Source organism: Dioscorea cayenensis, chromosome 11 (assembly GCF_009730915.1).
Source record: "Dioscorea cayenensis subsp. rotundata cultivar TDr96_F1 chromosome 11, TDr96_F1_v2_PseudoChromosome.rev07_lg8_w22 25.fasta, whole genome shotgun sequence".
NCBI classification, from domain to species: domain Eukaryota; kingdom Viridiplantae; phylum Streptophyta; class Magnoliopsida; order Dioscoreales; family Dioscoreaceae; genus Dioscorea; species Dioscorea cayenensis.
In genome coordinates this window covers 22,561,640-22,585,588 of record NC_052481.1, presented here as the reverse complement: position 1 = coordinate 22,585,588, position 23,949 = coordinate 22,561,640, and the positions used below count along the sequence as shown (strand labels likewise).

At 33.5% G+C, this 23,949-nt stretch overlaps 3 protein-coding genes across 3 annotated transcripts; 2 read left to right on the top strand and 1 right to left on the bottom strand.

Annotated features, from left to right (window-relative positions):
* Positions 1-1,532: 1,532 nt before the first annotated feature.
* LOC120272070 (long-chain-alcohol oxidase FAO2-like) lies at positions 1,533-4,844 on the top strand. The gene is made up of 3 exons (XM_039278809.1): positions 1,533-1,857; positions 2,432-2,707; positions 2,947-4,844. Exons 1-3 carry the CDS (start codon positions 1,582-1,584, stop codon positions 4,687-4,689), a joined length of 2,295 nt encoding a protein of 764 aa, XP_039134743.1. The 5' UTR covers positions 1,533-1,581; the 3' UTR covers positions 4,690-4,844.
* An 89-nt stretch (positions 4,845-4,933) lies between these two features.
* On the bottom strand, positions 4,934-12,105 carry LOC120272071 (phosphate transporter PHO1-2-like). Its single transcript, XM_039278810.1, has 15 exons — positions 11,769-12,105; positions 11,605-11,658; positions 11,256-11,481; positions 10,812-11,166; positions 10,582-10,630; positions 9,910-9,981; positions 9,031-9,160; positions 7,737-7,854; positions 6,912-7,161; positions 6,709-6,813; positions 6,467-6,511; positions 6,205-6,357; positions 5,635-5,916; positions 5,409-5,545; positions 4,934-5,311 (listed from the first exon to the last, which is right to left on the bottom strand). The coding sequence occupies exons 1-15, from the start codon at positions 11,985-11,987 to the stop codon at positions 5,221-5,223; spliced, it is 2,286 nt and encodes a 761-aa protein (XP_039134744.1). The 5' UTR covers positions 11,988-12,105; the 3' UTR covers positions 4,934-5,220.
* Positions 12,106-19,083: 6,978 nt separating this feature from the next.
* LOC120271802 (syntaxin-132-like) lies at positions 19,084-21,264 on the top strand. Its single transcript, XM_039278473.1, has 13 exons — positions 19,084-19,180; positions 19,324-19,428; positions 19,580-19,636; positions 19,716-19,764; positions 19,843-19,931; positions 20,028-20,101; positions 20,191-20,233; positions 20,351-20,411; positions 20,501-20,526; positions 20,624-20,701; positions 20,796-20,876; positions 20,945-21,010; positions 21,100-21,264. The coding sequence occupies exons 1-13, from the start codon at positions 19,163-19,165 to the stop codon at positions 21,262-21,264; spliced, it is 912 nt and encodes a 303-aa protein (XP_039134407.1). The 5' UTR covers positions 19,084-19,162.
* Positions 21,265-23,949: the final 2,685 nt, after the last annotated feature.

Here is a 23,949-nt window from a genome sequence, read left to right as displayed (position 1 = left end):
GCAATGGGCATGGCTGCTGGACAAAGTTCCATTGATAGAATTAATCTCATTCAATTTGAATTTTTTTTTTAAACTAAAATAAAAACCAGTTAATCACAATTTATTCGGTGTTTTTGTTTGCCGGTCATTGGGTCTCTTATTATTTTTACTCATTTTGACAATGTATTTTTACTCATTTTGACAATATATTTGTGATTTATCTATTTTATTTTAAAAAAATATTTACGAAAATGTAATTATAGGTCTGCATGTTTTAGAATGTAAAAAATATTAAACTTAAAAATAAAAATTTAACTTTATAAGACAACATATTATTAATCTCATGTCTACACTTTTTAGATTAGAAATCATTATCCTAACACAAAATAGTGAAAAATCCTAACCATTAAATTTTGATAACTAAAAATTCAATTATTTGATATTTTTAACACTAAATCATTTTTAACATACCTTATATTTTTTTTAAATAAAGTGTGGAACTAGTACATTAACATATATTTATGCTTATATCTTGTATGAGTTAAAGTTAAAATTTTTCTTTTAACAAAAATAGATTAAGAAATTATGAACCCTTTTAAATTGTGATGGAGTTAATATAATTAATAATATATTTAAGAGATATTTTAATTAATGATTCAAAAGGAGAATTCCTCAGCAAAACATCCAATGCAGACACTCGCAAATATACTCACATTAAAAAAAATATATCATATTAAAATTTATAAATCATATAAAAATAATATTAATTTAACTCCCCACGTTTTACATTCAAATTATATGTACTGAGAAACAATTTTTTTTTAAAATCTTAATCATAAAATTTTTAAATGGTTTTTGTATTTTTTTTTTATAATTTATCTCTATGTGTTTTAGCAATACATTTGTGGTTTATCTTATTTTTTATATATAAAAAAATTGATAAATCACAACTTTATTGAAAAAAGAATAAAACGAACATAAAGAAAGTAATACAACAATGCAAAGAAGGAAACAGACTAAAAACCTCACTAGGGGTGAGAAAAAAAAAGAAAAAACTATGAAAATCTATTTTTTTTAGAAAATATAAAATATACATTAATCGGTAGTATTAAATCATTTTCAAGGAATGTATAATTAATAGGGCCTGAGATGCCAGACGTTGTCTTCCGTCTGCTTAGACTATTATCTACTTTCTTCTTCTCTGTTTTATTTTATGTATTTTGTTCCCCTCATTTTTGGTGAGATGATTTTTCTATTTGTACTTTCGTCTTTTCTTTCAATAAATGAGTGGTTTATCTATTTTTTTTTAAAAAAATATATATATGGCACGTGCAACATGCTAGCATGAACAACGTCGGCATCCAAACATCACGAGCGACAATGAACATCTTTTTCAAAAGTCCCTCGACCTCAGGGCAACACACAAAGAGCCATTTTATTTCAGCACAACCCTATTGTTCACGCAATCCAAACCATTTCCCACTTTTCTTCCCATTTTTCTTATAAATACCCACTCCTCTTCAACAACGAACTCATCCATATTTGATCACTAAGTTATATTTTAAATATATTTTTTTTATATATCCATCATATCTATATCTCATGGCAGAGGTTAAGATGAATGGACATCCTCTTCTTAGAGGAGGAAGGAGATCAAGCGGAGATATTGAGTACGAGCATGGGTTATCTTCTTCGCAAATGAAATCATTGTCTGCCATTTGTGAGGCTCTTATACCTTCAATTGCAATGGATCAGGATGAACCAGTCCATCTCATGATGAATAGTAATAATGGGAAGGATAAGAAGCAACTCATGAGTTATAAAGCTATGCAGGACTTCTATCTTGCTTCTGCTTCTCATCCCCCATTCCCTGATGAGGTTAATGGACTTCAATCTTTACATTATTAGTTTTATTATTATTTTTTAATTTATAAAATGGAAAAATTACATGTTAAAAACATGGCATGGACCACAAATTAACTGTCCAATCCATGCCTCCTCACTTAGTTAGTGATGCGGTGCTAGGTTGGCTTTTACTACTTAGTAATGCACCTTGTTTTTAATTGTTATTTAAATTTAAAAAAATTATGACATATATTATTATTTGAAACGCAAATAGTAGCTTTTGTTTTAATTTGTCATTTATCAAAATTTAAAAATTATAACAGTCTATAGTAGCTTTTTTTTAATGTGTCATTTGCCAAAATTTAAAAATTATAACATTCTATAGTAACTTTTATTTCAATGTGTCATTTGCCAGAATTTTTAAATTTTTCATCTTTCTTTCTATATTGTTGTTGTGGTAATATAGGTGATTTATTCATCTTTTCATATATATATATATATATATTAGAGTTTTTGTTTGTGAATTTAATTCTTCTTCTAACCATAAAAAAAAAGGTTTATATAATTCGGGAACTGAGTTTATAAAGAATATATATATAATGAATAGGTTGCAGAGTTGATGGTGAAGAGGGGACAACGAGAGGCAATTACTTTGGTTGGATTTGTGTTATGGCTCTTGTCCACAAGATTTGGGACGCTCATTTTATGTGGCTCATTGAGTTTTTCCGGAGGATTTCCATTCATGATCAAAAAGTTCTCAGACATGGCACTGGAGAAAAGGGAAGCTGTGCTTCAGGGATGGTCAAAAACCAAGTTTTTCACACCTCTGAGACTTGTGTTTTTTATGGTCAAGATCTTCTGCTGCTACACCTTCTACTCTTTGGTACTTTTATTTTATTTTATTATTATTTTTTGTTAAAATATTCTTATATTTTTGGTGAAAGATTTCATTTGTGAATATATTATTATATATCATTGCATGAGATGTGAAATGATTTAATATAAAGAACTGAGATAGTATAATGCATATGGATCATCTTCTCTAAAATTTAAGCTCGATCTGTTCACCTCTGTGAAAAATCAGTTAAAGCATGTTAATGATGTAATGTAATTAAATTGCAGGTCCTTGAAGACTCAGAGAACAAATCATGGAATGCAATTGGCTATGGTATTCCCTCAGACACAGAATCAAGCGAGGCACAACAACAAGAGGGAAGACCTCTTGAGAAGGGAATCATAGAAACCAAAGATCACAATGACTCTTCTCTCGTTGAAGCCTTCAAGAGAAGAGGACTAAATGTCACACTTGATCCAAAACAAAACCTGTACCAAATTGAGTGTGATGTTGTTATAGTTGGTTCAGGTTGTGGTGGTGGAGTTGCTGCAGCAGTGCTTGCAAGTTCAGGTTACAAAGTGGTAGTCATTGAGAAGGGGAATTACTTCACAGCTCAAGACTACACCTCTTTAGAGGCTCCATCCATGAACCAATTGTATGAATCTGGAGGAATTCTAGCAACCTTGAATGGCAGTATGTTGCTCTTAGCAGGTTCGACCGTCGGCGGAGGCTCTGTGGTGAACTGGTCTGCTTGTATAAGGACACCACATAATGTGCTCAATGAATGGGTGGAAAAACACAATTTACCGATGTTTCGCACTTCAGATTATGTTTCGGCAATGGATATAGTATCTGCAAGGCTTGGAGTTAATGATAAATGCAATGAGGAAGGTTTCCAGAATACGATTCTTCGAAAAGGATGCCAAAAACTTGGTCTGAAAGCAGAACATGTAGCGAGGAATTCATCGGAGAATCATTTCTGTGGTTCTTGCTGTTATGGTTGTAGAACTGGTGATAAGCGTGGCACTGATACTAGTTGGCTGGTTGATGCAGTCAACTGTGGTGCAGTGGTACTGACTGGATGCATGGCTGAGAGATTCATTATGAAACAGAATGATCAAATTGGAAACAAGACGAAGAAAAAGAAATGTTTGGGATTGATTGCAAGAGCAATGGCTGGTGGTGTGACTAAGAAACTGCAGTTTCAATCCAAGGTGAGTATCTCTGCTTGTGGTTCTCTACTGACACCTCCTCTGTTGATCTCTAGTGGCTTGAAGAATCCGAATATCGGCAAGAACCTTCATCTTCATCCTGTTATATTTGCATGGGGGTACTTCCCGGAATCGGAAACAGAAATCAAAGGCAAGAGTTTTGAAGGAGGGATCATCACTTCATTGCACAAAGTTGGTGACAGTGAGTGTAGAGCATTATTAGAGACACCGGCATTCGGTCCTGGGACATTGTCTACATTGGTTCCTTGGGTCACTGGGCATGACATGAAACAGAGAATGGCCAAGTATAGTAGAACAGCTCATATATTTGCTCTTGTTAGAGATCGAGGACATGGATCGGTGGAGGGCCGAGGCCGGATAAATTATGAATTAGACGAATTCGATAAGGGGAATCTCCGGGAAGGTCTAAAGACGGCTCTTCGGATATTGGTGGCTGCTGGTGCAGTGGAAGTAGGTACTCACAGGAGTGATGGACAGAGGATCAAATGCAAAGGTATTAAGGATGAGGACTTGGAGGAGTTCTTGAATGATGATGCAGTGGTTGGTGGACCAAAATCAAATGAGGAGCTTTGGACACTATACTGTTCTGCTCACCATTTGGGGAGTTGTAGGATGGGAGTTAATGAGGAAGAGGGTGCTGTTGATGAGAATGGGGAGAGTTGGGAGGCTCAAGGCCTGTTTGTTTGTGATGCAAGTGTCTTCCCAAGTGCAATTGGGGTCAATCCTATGATCACCATTCAGTCCATTTCTTATTGTCTCTCTAAAGGTATTGCCAAGTCTTTGGCATCAGTTCCTTGATTAAAAGGTTGAAGAAGAATTAATGTCCCTGAAGCTTATTATGTTTTCTAGTTTGTAATGAGTCCTTTATAATCATCCATGCATGTCTCATCTTGTGTAACTTGTCTGTTTTCAACAAGTAAATGGTATGTGATCAATGCTTTGAATTGTGTCAACATTAATTGTTGTAAATAGATTTGCTGTTAATTAATCATTATTAGAATTATAGTATATGTTCTTTGTTAAGCAAAGGGTCCACAGTCCATAGCAATTAATGTCTTAAAAAAGGAGTCCATCCAACAGCTATTGGATTTCATCAAAATTACAATTTCAATTGCAGATTAACCTTGGGTTGTGAACCTGATGTTATTTAAATTACACTCGCTCCATTCATTCAATCCCAGCTCTCCTTCAGCGCTTTCTTTCTTATTAGTATTAGCTTCAACTCTGGCACATTCAATCAATCTATATATCCATGAAGAACTTCAATGATCCCAGTTTGAAGCTAGCCTTAAATTATAAACACCACCTACCCTTCAGCTAAAACAAATTTCATCCATCTGATTCAATCTCACGAAATGGAAGTGGGACTGTCTTAACTGCTCTAAACTTGCCCACATTATTCAGGTGTTCATTCTCCAACCTTCATAAACATATGCAGATATATAAATCACATGCAGTATGATTTTATTGAGAGGGGTTCATTTATTTAATTACTGAGCTTTTGACACCTGTCATACCTGTAGAAATTCCAGTGACCACGGCGAATAACCTCAAGAGAAGCTAACAGAAAATCAACCATCCGATTCTCAACTGGTCCCAGGTTGAGTTTCAACACACTTTCAACCCATGCAAGCCTAAGGACAAAGTTGAACATCTGCAACCATTCTTTAAATAATTAGAGGCATATATATTGCATATGGGTTTATTATTATATATAAATAGTAATGGTATCAGTTTAATTACCATAGAAACATAGTAGATGGACTTGTTCTGCAGGATGAGCTCATCTCTAAGTAAAAAGTTTTTGGAGGTGAGCTTGAAAAGGCCCCAGTCCTTGACGAAGTCCCAGTACAACTGGTACACAGTGGCCATTGATGATGAGATTATTACAGTGGCCAGTAGAGATGGAGTGGGAGCAGCTGCATATTTCCACCTTATGGCAGCTGCCAGCATGGCTGACATGTACTTGCCGGCGTTTGCCAGATGGTTCATGTCATACCCTTCCTCTATGTACCTCCTAGCACACTATTCAGATATATATAACGTCAGTTCCCAAAGTGGTCCAATGGTTGAATTATTTGCTTTTGTTAGATATGTACAATTAAGGATAATTTTTTTTAATAAATAAGAATGTTAATTTTATGTGTTTGTATTATATTATATTAGTTTTTATGTTAGATTTGTGTCCTGTATAATTATATTCCAACTAAGTGGGCATTCCCACGTTGAACGTACACCATTAATTATTTTATGTATTTGTACCATAACCAAGTGAATATCATCATGCCTTGTAACCATTAATTAAGAATTTACCTGCATAGCTCGCCAGTAGTACGGAAGGAAGGAGATGATGTAGGCCACAAGTTTGTATTGCTGACTCCTTGTACATGTGTCATAATTGTGGGTCTTTAAGCCCTCAGCCATGAAATAGCATGTTGTGAATTCCAAGTGCCTCAGCAGTGGGATCTGAATCATATGTATATATATATATATATATATAAATATATTCAGGTTAACAGTTTGAAGTTGCTTGCTAGTTTCAATATTAGGTTAGCTAGGTCAGTTGAGAGATTACCTGGCTTGTTAATTGGTCTGCCATGAAGAAATCTACCATCAACACCTGGAGCACAGAAAGTGATGCACAAGGACATAATTAAGCAGGGAATTGAACTCCAGTATGAATGCAATCTCTATCTATGTTAAGCATATATATTCTTTAAAAAAAATTCATAATGATGAGAAATAGAAATTAAGGAAGAAATTATACTTATACTTGTAAAATTTGCCGAGAAGTTTTATTAGCAAGAGATGTTTTACACTGTAAAGTGGTGAGCATGCAATGTTGCGCATCACCCGCAGAAAACTGTAGCGAGTTGAGCGGTAGCAAATGTTAAATGGGCAGATGAGTATTCCTGTAAACAGCTGAAACAAAAACCAAATAGGCCAGGTTATCAAGGCCTTTAAATAAAATATAATATCAAAGCCATGGAGAAACAGGGTTAATTAGCAGAATGTTTCACCAGTAGTAGGATGCCAGGAATGGCATCAACATGGGGTGGGAAGACGCCAGTGGACCTCAGCAGAAGATGTATGACCATAGCAGCAACCACCATGGTCATGAAGCAAGTACAGATGAGGAAGGCATCCCTATGTTTCAAGGCTGTGTTGGGGTTGAACTCAAATATGAAGTTGTGGTTTATTCTGCTGCTTCTCCACATGGATAGGTTGCATCCATATAAAAATATATGCAGACTAAGTAGTGCAAACATGCTGCAAATAGCAAGACATATCATCCATTACTATCAACCTCCACTTCTGCTCACCTTGGCTAACATCTCCATCTTTGTATTTATTATATTATTTTAAAGATTTTCTTAACATAAGGTATAGTGCCAGAACAGGGTGATGACCTTTAATAAACTCCAGTTCAGTAATGGAAGAATGGAGTTCAGGATGATTAGGTAGGTGCATGTATTAGGAATGACTAAAGCAAGCATTGCAAGCAGGAAAGCATCAACTGAACTTCTAGAATTCTTGTCAATAAAATAAGAGGTTATTTCTGCACTAATTAAGTGCTCTCTGCTAGTGGACACTGAATGTTAATGATGATGATAGTGGAAGAATGACAATGAATTACAAGAACAGAACTATAATTATCCTAAATTAATCACCATGGGCGAATAAAATAATCTCACCATTACTTTGAATAGCACTAAACATTTAATGGTTAAGGTGCACATTGGTATATATTAGTGTTTTTATCAAGTGTGCAAGCTGATGAAGTCTTATGGAAGATGATGCTGCATATGAATTAGTGAATTGTGTGGTGGGGCCTAACGTATTACCTGAAAACAGGGTAGACAGTTCGCAAGTAACTAGATTCAGTTGAGGAGAAGATGCCAGACAAGTGAGCCAAGATGGCGTACACGCTGAATAAAGTCACAAAACTCCCTGTGAACAGCCCTGAAAACAGAGGGAAAAAAATCAGTGAAAAAATATAACATTCTTCCACAGGTAGTAAGCTTGTACTAGCACAATGTCATAATTAACCACAAATATATTTTTTTTCTCCAAAAAAAAAAATTGTGTTAATGTATTCTATGGTTGGTTACAAATGATTGGCTGGATCACCTTCAAAGCAGACCGAAGTGGCCTAAAAAGTAGGGGCAAAATATTGGATGACGGATGCACATGATGTCTCCGTCATTAACACGAATATTATATATTAGCATTAATTTGTGGTCCCTACAAGCCATTAGTGTACAGTTTGTTGGAAAGATCAAAATGGTCAATCAATTGGCTGGAAGTGGAAGAGACGGTCCACTTATGTTCCTTGTGGGTTTTCCAACTCCAAAGACACAGTTGATTACTGGGACTGATGGAATCATGGCAGTGTTCAACATCCACAGAATACCAAATCATAATGATGGATTGATTTCAATTACTGGGTTCCCTGGATGAGACATTCTCCATTTGGTAGTGGTGTGGAGTCAACTCTTAGTCTCCCACATCATGATCGGAAGAAGTCAATGGTTCTACAGTGAATGGATGTGATAGGAAAACTAGCACTGGCAATAACTTTTGTCAATCTTGGATTGAGATGCTATCACTTCCAACACTCATGCATGAGCAGAACTAGAACTTGTCTGTGTGTTTTGGTTGGTTTCTTAGTATGGTCTTATTATCAATATATGCTTAAATTTCAAGAAAATAAGAATATTTACTATGGTTAAAAACTTAAAATGCTAGTATGCTAAAAGTAATGGTTTAATATATGGTATACAGCTGGATGTAGAAGATAAAAACTTGTGCTTCTTAAAGAGCAATGTTAATTAATATTGCCTGTATTTTTCATTATCATATATTCATGAATCAGACCTTTTTTTAACAAGTTTAGATGCTTATGCACTTTTAATAAAGAACATATTCATGAATCAGGACAACAATGATAAAATAATGGCATATTGGAAAAACAAATGAAAGAGTCACGTTTAAAGGTGGACTATTCATACATATATCATGAGTTTTTTTAAAAAAAATGGATAAATCACTTAGTTTAAAAAAAAAATTCTAATAATAATAATAATTGAAATTTGTACAAGTAGTTATTTTGTACTGGAATAAAATAAGTATATATACCTACGAAAAAGGTGATGGTGTGAGAGTTTTTGCGCTGCTGAGGCTTAAGAAACTTCATGGCCTTCTTCCTGTCATTGTTGGCGAAGTGTTTTATAAAGATGGACTCCACTTCGTCTTCTAATCTAACAGCCTGTTTCAAAAGCCATTCCAATTATGTGTTTAATGCTCTTAATTATACACTAATTTTATCAATCTATTTTAAAGTGTGAGGAAAGTTGAGTATGCCATGGCCGTCATTTTCTATTTTAGATGGAACCTGTAACTTATGAAGGCAAAGATCATTGTCCAACTAAAGATGTCTTTTGCGTGTGTAGCATTTCCGTAGTAATCTCTACCTCTTCAAAAAGCTTCAAATTCTAGGTGACATTACTATTTAGCTATTAGAGTTCATTTTGCACGTAGTACAAGACTCCACTATTAGTTTTAAAAGTACTAAGTTTAGAGCATGACACCTTCCTACTTAAAAGGACATTTTGCTCACACTTTTTCCTGATATGATTCCTTCAAATATACTGATATCAATTGCAAAGGGACCTTCTTTATCTTTTGGTCTTTATTTTGATTTTTGGTGTGATACCTCTAGGATATTCCATTATTCCTTGTTTAACAAACATATATCACAGAGAACCTGCAGGGGCAACAGTGAAAAAGGACTCTGTCCAAACGCAGCATAACAAAAGGCCATCATTCTATTTTAATCCTGACCGTTCGTTGCCCATGAGCTAGTTTCATAATCATAAATCATGCATGGCATCACATTCAAAACAGGCAACCTTTACCTTTACTTTAAACTATGATAAAATATCTAGGTCGTTCTCACAAAAGACTCTTACAAGTAAATTGAACGCAAGAAGCAAACGTTAACGTGCCTACTCATACCTTGTCGGAGATGATAAAGTGTGACCCTTTCACCGTCTCTAAGTATCTCTGTGAAGCCTGTTGGTTTGAGACCTTCACCAAAGAGAAACCATATATATAAACCCAGAAATAAACAAACGCTAGATAATCAAATATCATAACTATATATTTCTTATGTGTGTGTGTGTGAGTGTAAATATATTCAAATATATCCTGATCAACAATTTTATGTTATAATCAATGTGAAATATTTATCAATCTATATATGTAAGCATATGATTAATTAAGTTGACATGGGGATCATCTACATCTCGTTTGATCAGTCTCTCTCAGTTGTATTAATTATTTGCTCATAAAACCAAGAAGATAATGTGTTTGATCATACTTCCCATTTTTAGAGATATATCCACTACGTGCCAAACTCTGGTTATACCCAATTTTCATTACCTTTCAATTAATGGACCAGAAATGATAGGCTTAATTTGATTCAGACATCATGCAGTATTGATGCTATTAATTTTCATGGTCATATATAACTCCTTCTTAATTAATTATTAACAGAAAAAAAAATCCATATATATAAATTAAACTCAATCCAATAAATTCTATTTTATTTCCATATTATTTTTTTGTAATTAATATATATAATAATTTGGTAAAAGGACAAACATATATATATATATATATATATACCTTGTCAAACTTCTTCACAATCTTCCTGAAAGCCACCATGTTTAAGGACCTGCATGTCATCCATGAAAAGAATTCAACAAGACCATAAACGGTCAATCATTCCATGCAAACCATCATGCCTTTTACGTTGAGGTCCTCAAGCTAGGGTGTAATGACAGTCCTACCCCCCGGATACCAACAAAGTAAAAGGGCTACTTTGGTCCTTTTCCTCAAGGACAAGCAGCACTAACCTGTAGGTTTTGAGTAGCCCTAGGCCTTTGTGGAGCTCTACGAATGCTCCTCTGATCATCTTCTCGGCGCACTGGATCTTTTTGCGGCTGATATAATCGCCGCAACTTCCTTCCTTTTTTTGTCCGTTGATTAGATCCTCCCAGATCATCGAGGTGACGGCTGAGATCGTCCGGCCGGGAGTCGTCGCCGGAATGTCAATCCTCATCGACGCCGCCCTTGGTTTCCCACCTTTCTTCGTCTTTGCCCTTGGAGCCCCGATGAAGCTGACTCCATTCTTCTCCAGCACCGCCACCATCTCGTCTCCCACCGGTGACCCATCCTCCTCCGCCGGAGTCTCACTCTCCGCCGCGCTTTCTACAATCCGGCCAAGTGAATCACAATCATCAGATCTGGGCGATTATCAAACAATATTATAGATACTGAAAAACGAGCGCGGGACTCACCAGAGAAAGAGGATGATGGGGTGAGCCTGGAGAAGCTAACTCCGTCGAATGAACGGCTGCTCCGGCGCCGGCGAGTGTGTTCATGGAGAACTCTCTTGAGATCGAGGAGGATCTCGAGTTGCTTGTTTAGGATCTCTCCTCGCTCGCAGAACTCGGCTTCTTTTGTTATGTAAAAATTATTCACCTTCTCCCTCTCCTCTTCCAATCTCTCAAAGAATTTTTTCACCTTTTTTTTAAATAAATAAATATATATATATATATACATATAATTTCAAATTATTGTTATTTTTCTATTTTACGATGGAATTATTTTAAACAAAAAATAATAATTAATTATTCAGTGTATTACCTCATTTTGACCTGAATGAACGAGCTCTATCTCTGCAAGGCTCTCCTCGTCTTCCTTTAATTAAACAGAATAATAATTAAATCAATATAATATATATATATATATATTTTTGGAGAAAAAATTGTACGGCACCTCAGTAATAGAGTAGTATAGATAATACGAACCTGGGCAGTTGGGTGGTTAGATGGGCGGAAGCAGGGACCGAGTAATCGGAAGGAGAAGAAGCCCATGAATGAGTGGCCATCTGATGATGGCGTCGCAGGGGATTGGAGAGCTGAGAGCTTGATCTTCTTTACGAGTTTCTTGAGTTGGCGGTAGTTAACGAATTTATCCTTCCACTCAGGGATGAGTTGGCCTTCAAGCTCCCTAGAGAACTTCACCATCTCTTCAAGGGATTCAGAGAGAAAGAGATGGGTTGAGGTGTTGAGAAGGAGCTAGGTTTACATACATACATATATATATATATATATAGTGATGGAGTACTATTATGAGAGAAGGAGAGCTCGATCGCATTACAATTGGCACTAGGTTTTGGCCCGCCCCCACCTCTTCCAATAAATAGGGTAACCCTAATTACTATCATTAATATTATAATAATTACAGCTTCCTTGTGAATTTTATTAGTGTTTATTGTTTTATATATATATATATATATTAATGGTGACGTGGCAAAGTACGATGACAAGACAAGATGACATGCATGGCAACGGAGATGTATCATCCCAAAAGCAAGAGCTATCTTTGGAATAATTATTTTTAGCAATTAAGATTATTAATTTGGAGAATTTGTCTTGAAATACAAGGAATGACCATATATATCTAGACTATTAATTATTTTGAAAACTATCTTTGGTATGATAAATACACTATATGTGGATGCAATTTTTGTGAGAGTGCTACTAATAAGAATGTGATGAGGCGAGCTAGTTGTTGGTAGGCCGAGATTGGGAGGATTCGACTACATCGACTCATATTTTGACACAGTCAGGAGAAACTGGAGGCATTTTGCAGGTTGCCTTGCAACGAAAACTGTGACTTAGTCAAGATCAACAGGTGAGCCGCGTTACAAGCTTAGTTACAACATGAGTTGCAACGTCTAAATGTAAAAGGTGTTCAAATTAGAAACCGTACGTGGAGATTCTAAAAGAGAGAAGTGCTATATTTGGGATGTGGAGATGTCTATATAATAAACTCTGCTATGAGATTTAGGATGAGCCATGGAAGAGATCCAAGTGTCTGGGTAAAAAAGAGTGGACATTGAGTAATTTAGAAAAAAAAGTTTTTGTTTATCTTTGTAAGGATGGGTGTGAGAGTTGTACTCATTTTTTTCTCTTTATTTTAGTGGATTATTATTTCTGGACTTGGCCCCTCTGACATAGGCTGTTGTGCCAAACTGAGTTATTAATTTTATGCGCCTCCTTTTTTTTGTGTTGTGTGTAATTGTGTGAGTATTTGCATGAGAAATTAAATAAATTTTTACCCGCAATACACTCATCAGAACTAACAATGTATAATATTAAGATTGAGGAGGAAACTTGAAAACATAATGCATAATTCAGATAAGGAAAACATCAGATTTATCAAAGAAAAATAAAAAAAACAGATATAAAGACAATCCCAATATCTGAGTAATATTGTAAGCAATGACAATTGTGAAGACCTAGTTGAAAAATATATCATCGACTTAGTGATAATTGAGTTAATTAATTTAGTGAAAGCATATCACTTGTGCTTGAATAAAAAATGACGATAAAAGTGAAAGTGAATCATATGAAATAACACAATAAATAACATAAATGATGGGGAGATTTTTTTTTTTATCTTAGTTTTATTTGAGATAAATAGTTTAAATTTTTCTTTGTAATTTGTCCCTTGACACCCTCGGGCGGCAGTCGCTTTTGTGACCAAAAAAAAAAGTTTTTTCACATAAAAAAAATAAAATAATTTTTATACTTTACTGTGAGTCTTTAAAATTGATTTTATATATTTTTATTAGTCTAATTTTTTATTTATAGTAAATATTTAAATTTAAACTACCATGTAAATGGGTTTTTTTTTTTAAAAAAAAAGTGGATAAACCACATGCATTAGAAAAAAAAGAGAAACACCCACAGTCAGACCAAAAGGTCAAACAAAAACACAGACAACTACAAAGATTTCACTAGAAGTGGAAACAAAAACAAACGGCCCACAAGCAACAAGGTCAAAAACACACATAGCGAAACACTGACCAAAGACCACAACTCACTGTTCCAACAAAAATACTGTACCATGCAAATGGGTCTTGATATTTACTAAAATTTGTATTTATGGATTTTCTTTTCACTTTTAATAGATTTTTTGTTTCGTCAATTTAACATAATGTTTTATGTTGTTTTGTACTTTTTTTTTTTTTTAAATTGTAATTTCTCCATTTTTTTTATAGAAGTATTCATGGATGAGGTTTCCTAAAGCAGAGTTAATTAATTTCAATTACATAGTCTTTTATTAGAGTGAATACGTATATAAAAAATATCAACTGAAAATAACTATACAGTCTTTTCTTGAAATAAAAAAACAACACTTTTTCATTGATTTTTTTTGAAAATTATTTTGAAGAGGGATCTAGGGAGAAGAGTGACGGCCAGGGGAAAAGGGATCTAGGGAGAAGCTTGAGGATGGCCTTTCCACTGTCAGGCGAAATTTGGAGTTTTTGGGCACACGCATACAAGATTTCGGTGACAATTTGACTACCGAAGAGGATCAAGACTCTGGAGCTCGCTAGTCATTGAGTCTTTGTTGTTTGGTGGGGCGTTGGCCTCAGTTTGGTTGTGCTAGCTTCTTTTTGGATGTGTTTTTTCATCTTGTTGGTTGTTGTTGTTTTTTTTTATGTTTATACCACATTTAGTGCTATCTAGACTGGTGCTCTTTGCTTTCTAATATTATGTGATTTATCCATCTTTTAAAAAAAAAATTATTTTGAAGTAATACCCAAAATCTTTTGCTTGAATTATTCTATCTACATCTTTATACATAAAACTACTGTTGATATTAATGTGAGTTATATAAATATAATACTTTATATTTAAGACAGCAATCATATAAATTTCGTGTGTTTCTTAGCTAGTTAGAGAACAAGTGTATATTGTGAAAACCAATCATTGACCACCCTTTCAGCAATGAGGATGAGAAAGAATTATTAATTTCATTTTGGATCATTTAAATGCGACTTCATTCATTATTATCATATAAGCACGGACTTGATGAAAATTGACTAATTAGTTAATAAAGTTTGATATGATATGCGTCTGGTCCACTGAGAATTCAGCTAGTCAACTTACTTTCCATTTTTTAATTATATATATATATATAAATATATATTTCTCAAGAGAAAATGACAAACGGAACCAACACACTTATATTATATTATGTATATATCTATGTACATATGTAATCAATTAATGTTGTGTAAAGAGGAATAGCCCTCATGCATGTTGCATGTGATATTATGAACAACTTGTCAAGTTTTCTACGTTGTTTGCAAGAAGAGTCTGCAAATTTCCTCGGCCTCAACGATCAACATATATATATATATATTTTATATGCAATTACTTTTTTATAAAAAATAAATAGACCACAATTTGATGAGAATGAAAGGAGATTAAAGAATGTATATAAAACAAAGAGAAACCAAAATGAATAAGATCAATTAAGTATACCAGAAAGTTACATAATCCATTTTAGTAAAAAAAATGCTGAAATATAATTAAGTAAAATATTAGTATACAAAAACTACTAATTATGCATTTAGAATAGATCATCCATTTTTAGCCTAGTCCTCCAACTAGAGTTTTTTTTTTTTTTTAACTTTATTCGGAGTTGCAAATACTTAGAGATTCTGATTGCTTGAACAACATTGGTTCTATAAGTATGTATAGTTGACTATTAATTTTTATTTTTGTTGGTTCTATATACAGTGAAAATTAAATTCATACTTGGTTGCTATTTAGTCTAATATTTTATTTATTTTTATTTTGTTCACTTGTTGAGTTCACCGGCATGTGTAACATATAGTTGTTATTATGTTTTTGTCTTTATTTTTTAAAATTTAAAGTTAAAATAAAAAAAAATCACAACACGTATAAATAAAAAGTACTAGTAAAAAATCAACAAATAATTATAATTAAGAAAGAAAATAAAAAATATATATACTTTATTTTTTAGCTAAAAAAACAAATATCCATAATAATAATAGTAAAATAAAGATATACAGGTCATGTAAATATATCATAATTAAGTTGTGTAAAGGCGATCAAGACATTGCTTGCTTAGAGATTCCGTGACTTCTATCTAATTAGAAGTTTTTTTTTTAATATTTTTTTTCAACAATAAAGGATCATATAATCACTAAGAAGGCGTTAATCTGGAACATTTGGCTTGCCCGAAATGATAGAATGTTTAATGATAAATTTCTTCCAGCACACTACATTACCCTTAAAATTAATCGCATGCTCCTTTCGTGGTTTGATGCTCTTGTAGATAAGGAGCAGGCGAAACTGGAAGATACGATGACTACAGTTCGGCGCAACCTGAACTTCATTGGACTGAGGAGCCAGATGAATAGGATGGAAAGGGTGGAATCAACGGCCGAGGAGGCACTCGACGGTAACACGGGTTAGTATTTCTTCTGAGCGGGGGTGGGTGCGCTGTGCACCTAGGGAGGGTGTTTGGTCACTTGTGTCACTTCTTGTGGTGTGAGTGTGTTTTGTAACTCCTATGTGGTTTTGTACTGTGTTTTCTTTTTAATTGAAGTGGTTTATCCACCTTTTCAATAAATATATATATATATATATATAATCACTAAGATATATATAATTGAGATTTATCAAAAAGAAAAAGGCATACATTGTATTCATTAATTTGATAAAATCTCATAAAAGTTGATAAACATTTGCACCAGTAAAAGCAAGAACACAGAGGGGACAAAAATCAAAATAGAGAATTACAGCCACAATAAAAAAACAAAATAAATACATTAAAGGTTATTCTGGAGATAAAAGATATCATGTTTTTAATGTTTATGGGAATGTTGTTGAGATCTTCCAAAATCTTATCAATGCTAAAGACTTATTGCTTCTTTATGAATGCCCACCTTCACTTCAAATGAAGAGGTCAATAGTGCTTTTTGGCAACAGTTTAAGTAATCTTTTGATTCCTCTAATTCATTCTTTAGATTGGCTATTATTATTGCTTTTCTCCAGTGGACCATGCATGCTCCACTATGATTTAAATTTCCATCTTTCTTTTTGATCAATCACATTGCTGACATAACCTATCTTTTCAGCTCACCCTCCATTATCATAGCTTAAAAAGCCTTGATTTTTGAAGAATTTTTGGGTGGGTTGTGAGCAAGCAAACAATTTCATTACTTAATTGTTTGCTTGTTTATATATTTTACTTGTTTGATCATACAATCTTATCTTTAATTAAAAAAGCCAGTTATGTTTTTGGATATTGGAAGTGGGTTGGTTAATTCAGCATTCCCTTAAAACTGAAACATTATTATCTTTTTAATCTCTTTGCAAGTTCTAAACATCATCAGTAGTGTTCTGGTGAATATGAATAATCATGTATCTAATTAATTAGTGGCATATCTGATCAACATGTTATTGTCATATATGATCACATATATATACTCTTTCATGTCTCTTTAAAGTTTGAAGAGCCAAACAAGTCAATCTATATATATGTATATATAAGATCTTGAAAAAAAGAAAAAGAAACCACAAGTAAATGTAGTCAAAGATTTATGAACATCAATTCATGTACAAAATATATATATATTTGAAAAAATAGATAAACCATTTATATTAAAAACACAATATATATATATATATATATAAATTGGCCAATCTTTAATTTCCAATTATGGCAGAAAAAAAAAACATGATGATACTCAAATCAGATATGAGCACTCTTGCAAGGTAGGTAAGTAAGTGGAGAAAGATGAACATTGCTCAAATGTTTGGCCTTGTTTCAATCATCATCCCAATAACAAGTTTCACTGCTCATATGGGATGATGACATTACCAAATTATGGTTCTTTCTTTTCATTCTTTCTGACTTTTATTTATTTATTTGCTTATTTATTGAGGAAGAGAAGAAGACATGTTTTCTCCTAAGGATTTGGAAGAGAAATTAAAAAGGGAAAATAAATAATATTCATGCATTTAAAACAATCATGGAGTAAGTAAACAATAAATAACAGTACTGAAGTAAAAAAAAGGTAGATTCTACAAGTGATGGAATGGCAAATGTCCTCAAGTAAGAAGTGAAAAAAAAACAAAAGGTTGGGAATTTCTTTATCTTGGAATGCAATAAGCAATGAATTCATAGGCTACTGGTTTTATCCACACCATGAGTACTTGATGCATGAAACAACTGGAACTTTGAGTGGGAAGTATGATGAAAGTGCAAAGAGACAAGGCCATGGCCACTAGGCCTGTAGGACTCTCTCTAGTGGATCAACATATATATAAACAAATATTAATAATATTAATGCTAGTATTATAGCAAAGACAGAGATATGGCACTCACATAATGGAGGAAGTCACAAGGCGTGGAGACACCTTGTTGATGATGCCTTTTGATGCCCATGTATATATATGGGAGGAGACTTGAACATGAAACTATATATATGTCATTGTGGCCCCTAAAGAATTTCTTTGACTTTGTTTATGCTTAATCATATATATATATATATATATATCAAAAATACTGTTGGAATTAATTTGTAGGAAGAATTCTACCCAACCATGATGCAGGTATTAATCACTTGAAAAGACAACATGGATAATGGTATCCATGAGATTTTGGACCTTTTAATTAGTATTTTATATATATATATATATTTTACTGGAGCGAAATCATTCAAATTTTAATGGTAATTGTTTTTTCTCTTAAATTAATTATTATTAAAATTAAACATATATATATCCTTTCTAAAGATTGGTGCTATTTCAAATGTGTAGAATTAAATTTCCAAAATCAACTGTGCCCATTTAGCTTTAATTTTAACAATATACATATATATATATAGACAACTACATAAAAATAATTTTTTTTGGTGGATTTAGAAAGTGCGCATGATGTTTAATACGCTGTGTTGTCATTGATGGGGATTTTTGAGAGCTTTATATTTGTGGCTTATTTTTTTATAGATCAATAGTCAAACCCGATTAGTGTATTTTTCAGTAAATTCTCTGTTTATCAATTTTTTTTTAAAACAAATTGTTTAAAAAAAAAATATTTTTTTTTTGAGAACGCATGATTGAGGAGCATAGTGGTAATTTTGAGGCAGAGATGTGGGTAATTTGGGGAAACTGGTTTATGACCGTTGGAAGTGTTAATTTTGGCGGGAGAGCCAGATCAGTTGCTCTGTTATGCCGCGAAATAACCTAAAAACAGAAAACATCTTCTTTTTCATCTCCTTCCAAAATAATCCCAAAAGGGAGCCCATTTTTCACCTCCTTAATCTCATAACTCTTCCCTTGAACTGGGTGCTCAATCCTCATTCACAATGAACAATCTCATGACGGTAATAGTAATCTCTTTTTCATGTTTTGTTTCATGGCAATTACTTAGCTGATTTTCCATTAACATTTGGCTATTTGATTTAATTTGAGATTCAATTTCAGTTTCCAAAATCTTGATGAGTTATTTTTTTATTTTTGGTTTCAGGAGTCATTTGAAAGGATCAGAGGTCGGTATCCTGGAGAGAATCATGTTGAAACAGCAAATTTAAATGATTCTAATGATAGGGGGATGAAGGGATTCTTTGAAAAGGTTTCTTTTCTTCCCAAAATTTTCTACTATTGCTTATAAATTCAAAAGTTTCTGAAACAAATCTTGATTTTCTTGCTTTGATCCTTGTTATGAAAGGTAGCAATACTTATCTGAATTTTATTTTAATTTATTTTATTATATTTTATGTCAGGTAGGGAAGATAGAGAAACAAATGGAGAACATCACAGTCCTTTTCAATAAACTCCAGGTATGAAGAGACTGCAATAGAATTCAGATATTGTATGAAATGTTTTGTGTGTGTATTTATATGAAACTTCTCTTGTTAGGCTACAAATGAGGAAGCTCAAAGTGCAACAAAGGCATCAACCATGAAAGGTGCAGTGTTTGAATTGAATTTCTTAGCAATGCAGTTTCTTTCTTAACATTCAGAAAAGTTTTTGTATTGTTTTGTAGCATTCAAGGAACAGATGGAGAAAGATATTGAAGCAGTTAAACAGATAGCATTGAAAATTAAGACAAGTCTTGAAGAACTTGACAGAGATGTAAGAATATCAGAGAGAGAGAGAGAGAAAAGAAAAATATTGGAATTATATTTTGAAATGCTAATCATCATTTATGAAGTGCTTCATTTCTCCCAGAATGTAGCTAACAGACAGAAGCAAGGATGTGAGAAAGGTACAGGCGTCGATCGGTCTAGAACAGCAATGACTGTGTAAGTAAGTTCTATTCAATCTCATGTACATTTGTTTGCCAGAAAAATTAGTCTTAGTTACTTCAGCTTTTCAACAAGCATATTTACAGATCTCTGAAGAAGAAATTGAAAGAGCGAATGACACAGTTCCAGGTGCTCCATTTGATCAATCAATTTTACTAATTAAGAGTTAGTTTTCACCCTTCATGATTGATGGTTTTTATCTTTGCACATGTTGATATATATATATATATATATATATGTATATAGGTTCTGAGGCAAGAAATTCAGGATGAATACCGTGAGGTAGTTGAACGGAGAATTTTCACAGGTGTCTGAACATTTAAATTACACACCACACAGTTAATTTGCAATATCAAATAATTTCCAGTGATGATTGTTTTCTCATTATTTTTGCAGTGACAGGAACTCGGCCAGATGAAGAGGTGCTTACAATTACCAATTGTTTACACTCTTTTATATTCCTTGTGTTGTTATTCCGAACATTAAATAGCATCTGCAAGTCAAATTGTTCCAATGCAGACTATAGATCACTTGATACAAACCGGAAACAGTGAGCAGATCTTTGTGGCAGCGATAGAAGGCCATGGTCGCGTTCAGGTAGCTAGTGACACATTTACTGCCTTAAAAGTTAGAGATATAAGCTTTTTACTAATAAATCAGATGACTTTCTCATTATTTACATACAATGTAGATAATGGATACATTGGCCGAGATTCAAGAGAGACGTGATGCCTTCCTTGAACTAGAGAAAAGGCTTCTTGATTTACAGCAGGTTTGTTGCATATATATGAAGACAATCATTAAAAATCTTCTTATGATTGAACCTTAAAATTTCTGCAGATGTTCCTAGATATGACAATAATGGTTGATGCACAGGGGGACATGTTGAATGACATTGAAACTCAGGTTGAATTAAATTGATTCACATTCAAAGTTACTCAACAGTAACAAATGGTTCCTGCTGAACATTTTTCATCTAATTGATTTCATTTCAGGTGACCAATGCAGCTGAACATGTTCAGAGAGGAAATGTGAATCTCAAGCAGGTTAAGAAATTACAGAGAAATTCTCGAAAATGGATGTGCTTCTCTATACTGATTTTGCTTGTGATCATCATCATCGTGGTTGCTTCGGTTCTTAAGGACTTCAAAAAGAGTTGATAATGGCTGCATTTGCAGAATCAATATAATGTGGTTCAGATATACATGTATATTGAGTAATTAAATGAAATTCAAATAACAAGCAATTAGATACTATATATATATATATAAATGAAAACATGAATGTAATTTAATTAAAACATAGCAAGAAGAAATGACAATAAATCTGAGGAAGGTCCATGATGTCTTCAATCATGCAAGTCTTTTACATATGCACCCCACACTGGGGACAATCATCTGGTGATTTAAAGGCCATGAGATATCAGCGCTTGGGACATCATGCTTGGCTTTCTGTGTCTTTTCCAAAAGCAAGCTACTCTAAAAAAAATAAAGCACTTCTCCTTCAGAAAACAGTCAACACAGATATAAGCTCACCATCTTTCAAGATTCCTCCTTGCCTTGAGTTTTGTGTCATTGGATTTATCTATAATGGTAGTTCCACTTTTTTTTATTATTTATTATTAATCAATCAAAGAATAGAGGATATCAACTGAGAATTCTATCTTTAGTCCTTTCTTTTAATAAAAGAAAAATTATTAGCTTTGTATTTAGTGATCAGGAGAAGACCATATATTAGTAAAAAAATAAGAGAGAGAGATGGAAAAGTTCATATTGTAGTGTCTCATGTGAAAGGATTCAACATTGTTAACAGCCGCTAAAAATATATAATAATTAGATGCACACAAGGTTTACTTGATTTCACTCTGGCTTTATTAGTATAAAGTAATTAAGAAGTTTGATAAGACAGAGTTACTTTAACTTTATTCTCTGGATTGTACCATAAATAACTTAAAGAAAACCACCCCTGTGTTAAACCAAATCATGCATGTTGATGATGATTGAAACATTAGTTTTGGATTTGCAGAGAAAAAAATAAAATAAAATAAAAAGAAAAAAGGTTGAAACTTTAAAGTCATGAAGGTAGAGGTTTGTATTGGACTGGATACCTCCTGACATCTTTGAAGCCACATGACTTGCATAATTTAATGAGTTTCATCTACCAAACTCCTCTGCTTTCTAAAAGTGGATATAAGGAGTGAGGGTAATATCGTAACTTCGCATCTAGCCTCTTCTGTTTTTGAATGTGTGTTGTTATAAGGTTGGATGCAACCTACAGTCTTCCTCTAATGTAGACATTGATTCATGGATATTGATGTCTTGTGTGCTTTTGGGGGGTTGGTTCAAAGGAGAGAGATAGAACTAGTAGCAGTTGTAGCAGTTGTAGTAGTAGTGAAGGTGCTTGTTTCATGGCAAGTGATGAGAGCTTTAGGATTAGACCTCATGCTTTGGTTTTTTCCTTTCTTCTTATCATCTTCATACTCTCTTTTCTTCACTCCAGAGAACATCTTAACCTCACCATGCAAGCTTCATTCTCATCAAGCAGAAGGTTCCTCTCATCATCATCATCATCATCATCATCATCAAGGAATCAAACTATGAAGAAGAGTACTAGTAGTACTACTACTGCTACTACTACTACTACTACTCAGAGAACAAGTTCAAGTGGGTTCAAGTTTGAAGAAAACAAGCATGAAGTTCCTAGTGGCCCCAACCCAGTTTCCAACAAGTAGCTTCTTGGTTTTCTTTTTCTTCATTGTTTGCAAACTTTTTTACTTTATTTGTTTGAGTTTTGAGGATTGCTTGCATGATGATAATATGGTTTTTTTATCAATGCTTATTTTTGTTGTGTTTGTTTAATTTCTTTGTTTATAAATTGTACATTTTAAAAATGGATGATTGTTTCAATTTTTTTTTCCTCTTTTTACTGTTGAGTTTCCATGATGATGAACATTTTTTTTTTTATTTCAGTGTTGTTTGTTAATTAGTAGAATAAAAGAAACAGCAGAGCAGAGAAGACAATGTGAATTATCTCTTGTAGTTGGAAGGGGGTCCAATCTGAAGGACATTATTTATTTTCTTTTCAGTGCTGTCAGATCTGAGAAACAATGGCTCCATGTTTTGATTTAGAATTATTTGGCAGGTCTTGGATGTTTCTCTTGTCCTCTTGGATTCAAAAGGATCTCAAGCTAACTGATCACTTTACTACCTTCTCTCATTCACTGTATGTTTGCATATGATTTCCCAATAATAATACCATGCATGCAAGTCTATCATCCACCAAGCTCAAGTGGTAACTATTTCTTCTAATTTTCTAGCTAGACTCTTAATTTGACCAAAATATATAAATGATAAGTTAAAAAAAAAAAAAGAAAAAGAAAAGAAAAGACACATTTGTATTTATTCATCAAAAATTGTGCATGTGAAGTGTGAACTAAAGTCTATAGTCAAGGGCTACATTTTCATGTCTCCTTCCTATCTCTCTTTCTATCTATTCATCAATGTATACCTTGTGTGGTGGGCCTATCACCACCCTATGTACTCCTGTGAACCATCACTACCATCAAAATCAGTGACATGGGACATGGACATTGCTATGCCTATTCTTCCTTTTTTTCCTCATCTTTTTATTTATTTATTTATTTATTTTGTTGATTTTTCCAACTATTTAATAATAATATATATATAGATAAATTAATTAGCTGTACTTGTTGGGCTGGCCCAAAGAGAAAGCCCATGTTTGCTGGGCTGAGATGACAGTGATCTGAACCGTTCGTATAATTGTAGATCTCGATGCATTTTAGACTGTGTATGTATATATATACTTTTGTTTCTCCGATCCTTTCC

Bases quoted from the DNA above. Each gene is read 5' to 3' on its own strand.
- LOC120272070 (XM_039278809.1), top strand. From the start codon at position 1,582: ATGGCAGAGGTTAAGATGAATGGACATCCTCTTCTTAGAGGAGGAAGG. The intron at 1,858-2,431 runs GTTAATGGACTT...TATAATGAATAG, and splicing joins ATCCCCCATTCCCTGATGAG to GTTGCAGAGTTGATGGTGAA. The intron at 2,708-2,946 runs GTACTTTTATTT...ATTAAATTGCAG, and splicing joins GCTACACCTTCTACTCTTTG to GTCCTTGAAGACTCAGAGAA.
- LOC120272071 (XM_039278810.1), bottom strand. From the start codon at position 11,987: ATGGTGAAGTTCTCTAGGGAGCTTGAAGGCCAACTCATCCCTGAGTGG. The intron at 11,659-11,768 runs GTTCGTATTATC...GTTTAATTAAAG, and splicing joins CTAACCACCCAACTGCCCAG to GAAGACGAGGAGAGCCTTGC. The intron at 9,161-9,909 runs GTATGAGTAGGC...CTTTTGAAACAG, and splicing joins ACTTTATCATCTCCGACAAG to GCTGTTAGATTAGAAGACGA.
- LOC120271802 (XM_039278473.1), top strand. The intron at 20,412-20,500 runs GTGTCTGAACAT...TTATTTTTGCAG, and splicing joins TGAACGGAGAATTTTCACAG to TGACAGGAACTCGGCCAGAT. The intron at 20,702-20,795 runs GTAGCTAGTGAC...CATACAATGTAG, and splicing joins AAGGCCATGGTCGCGTTCAG to ATAATGGATACATTGGCCGA.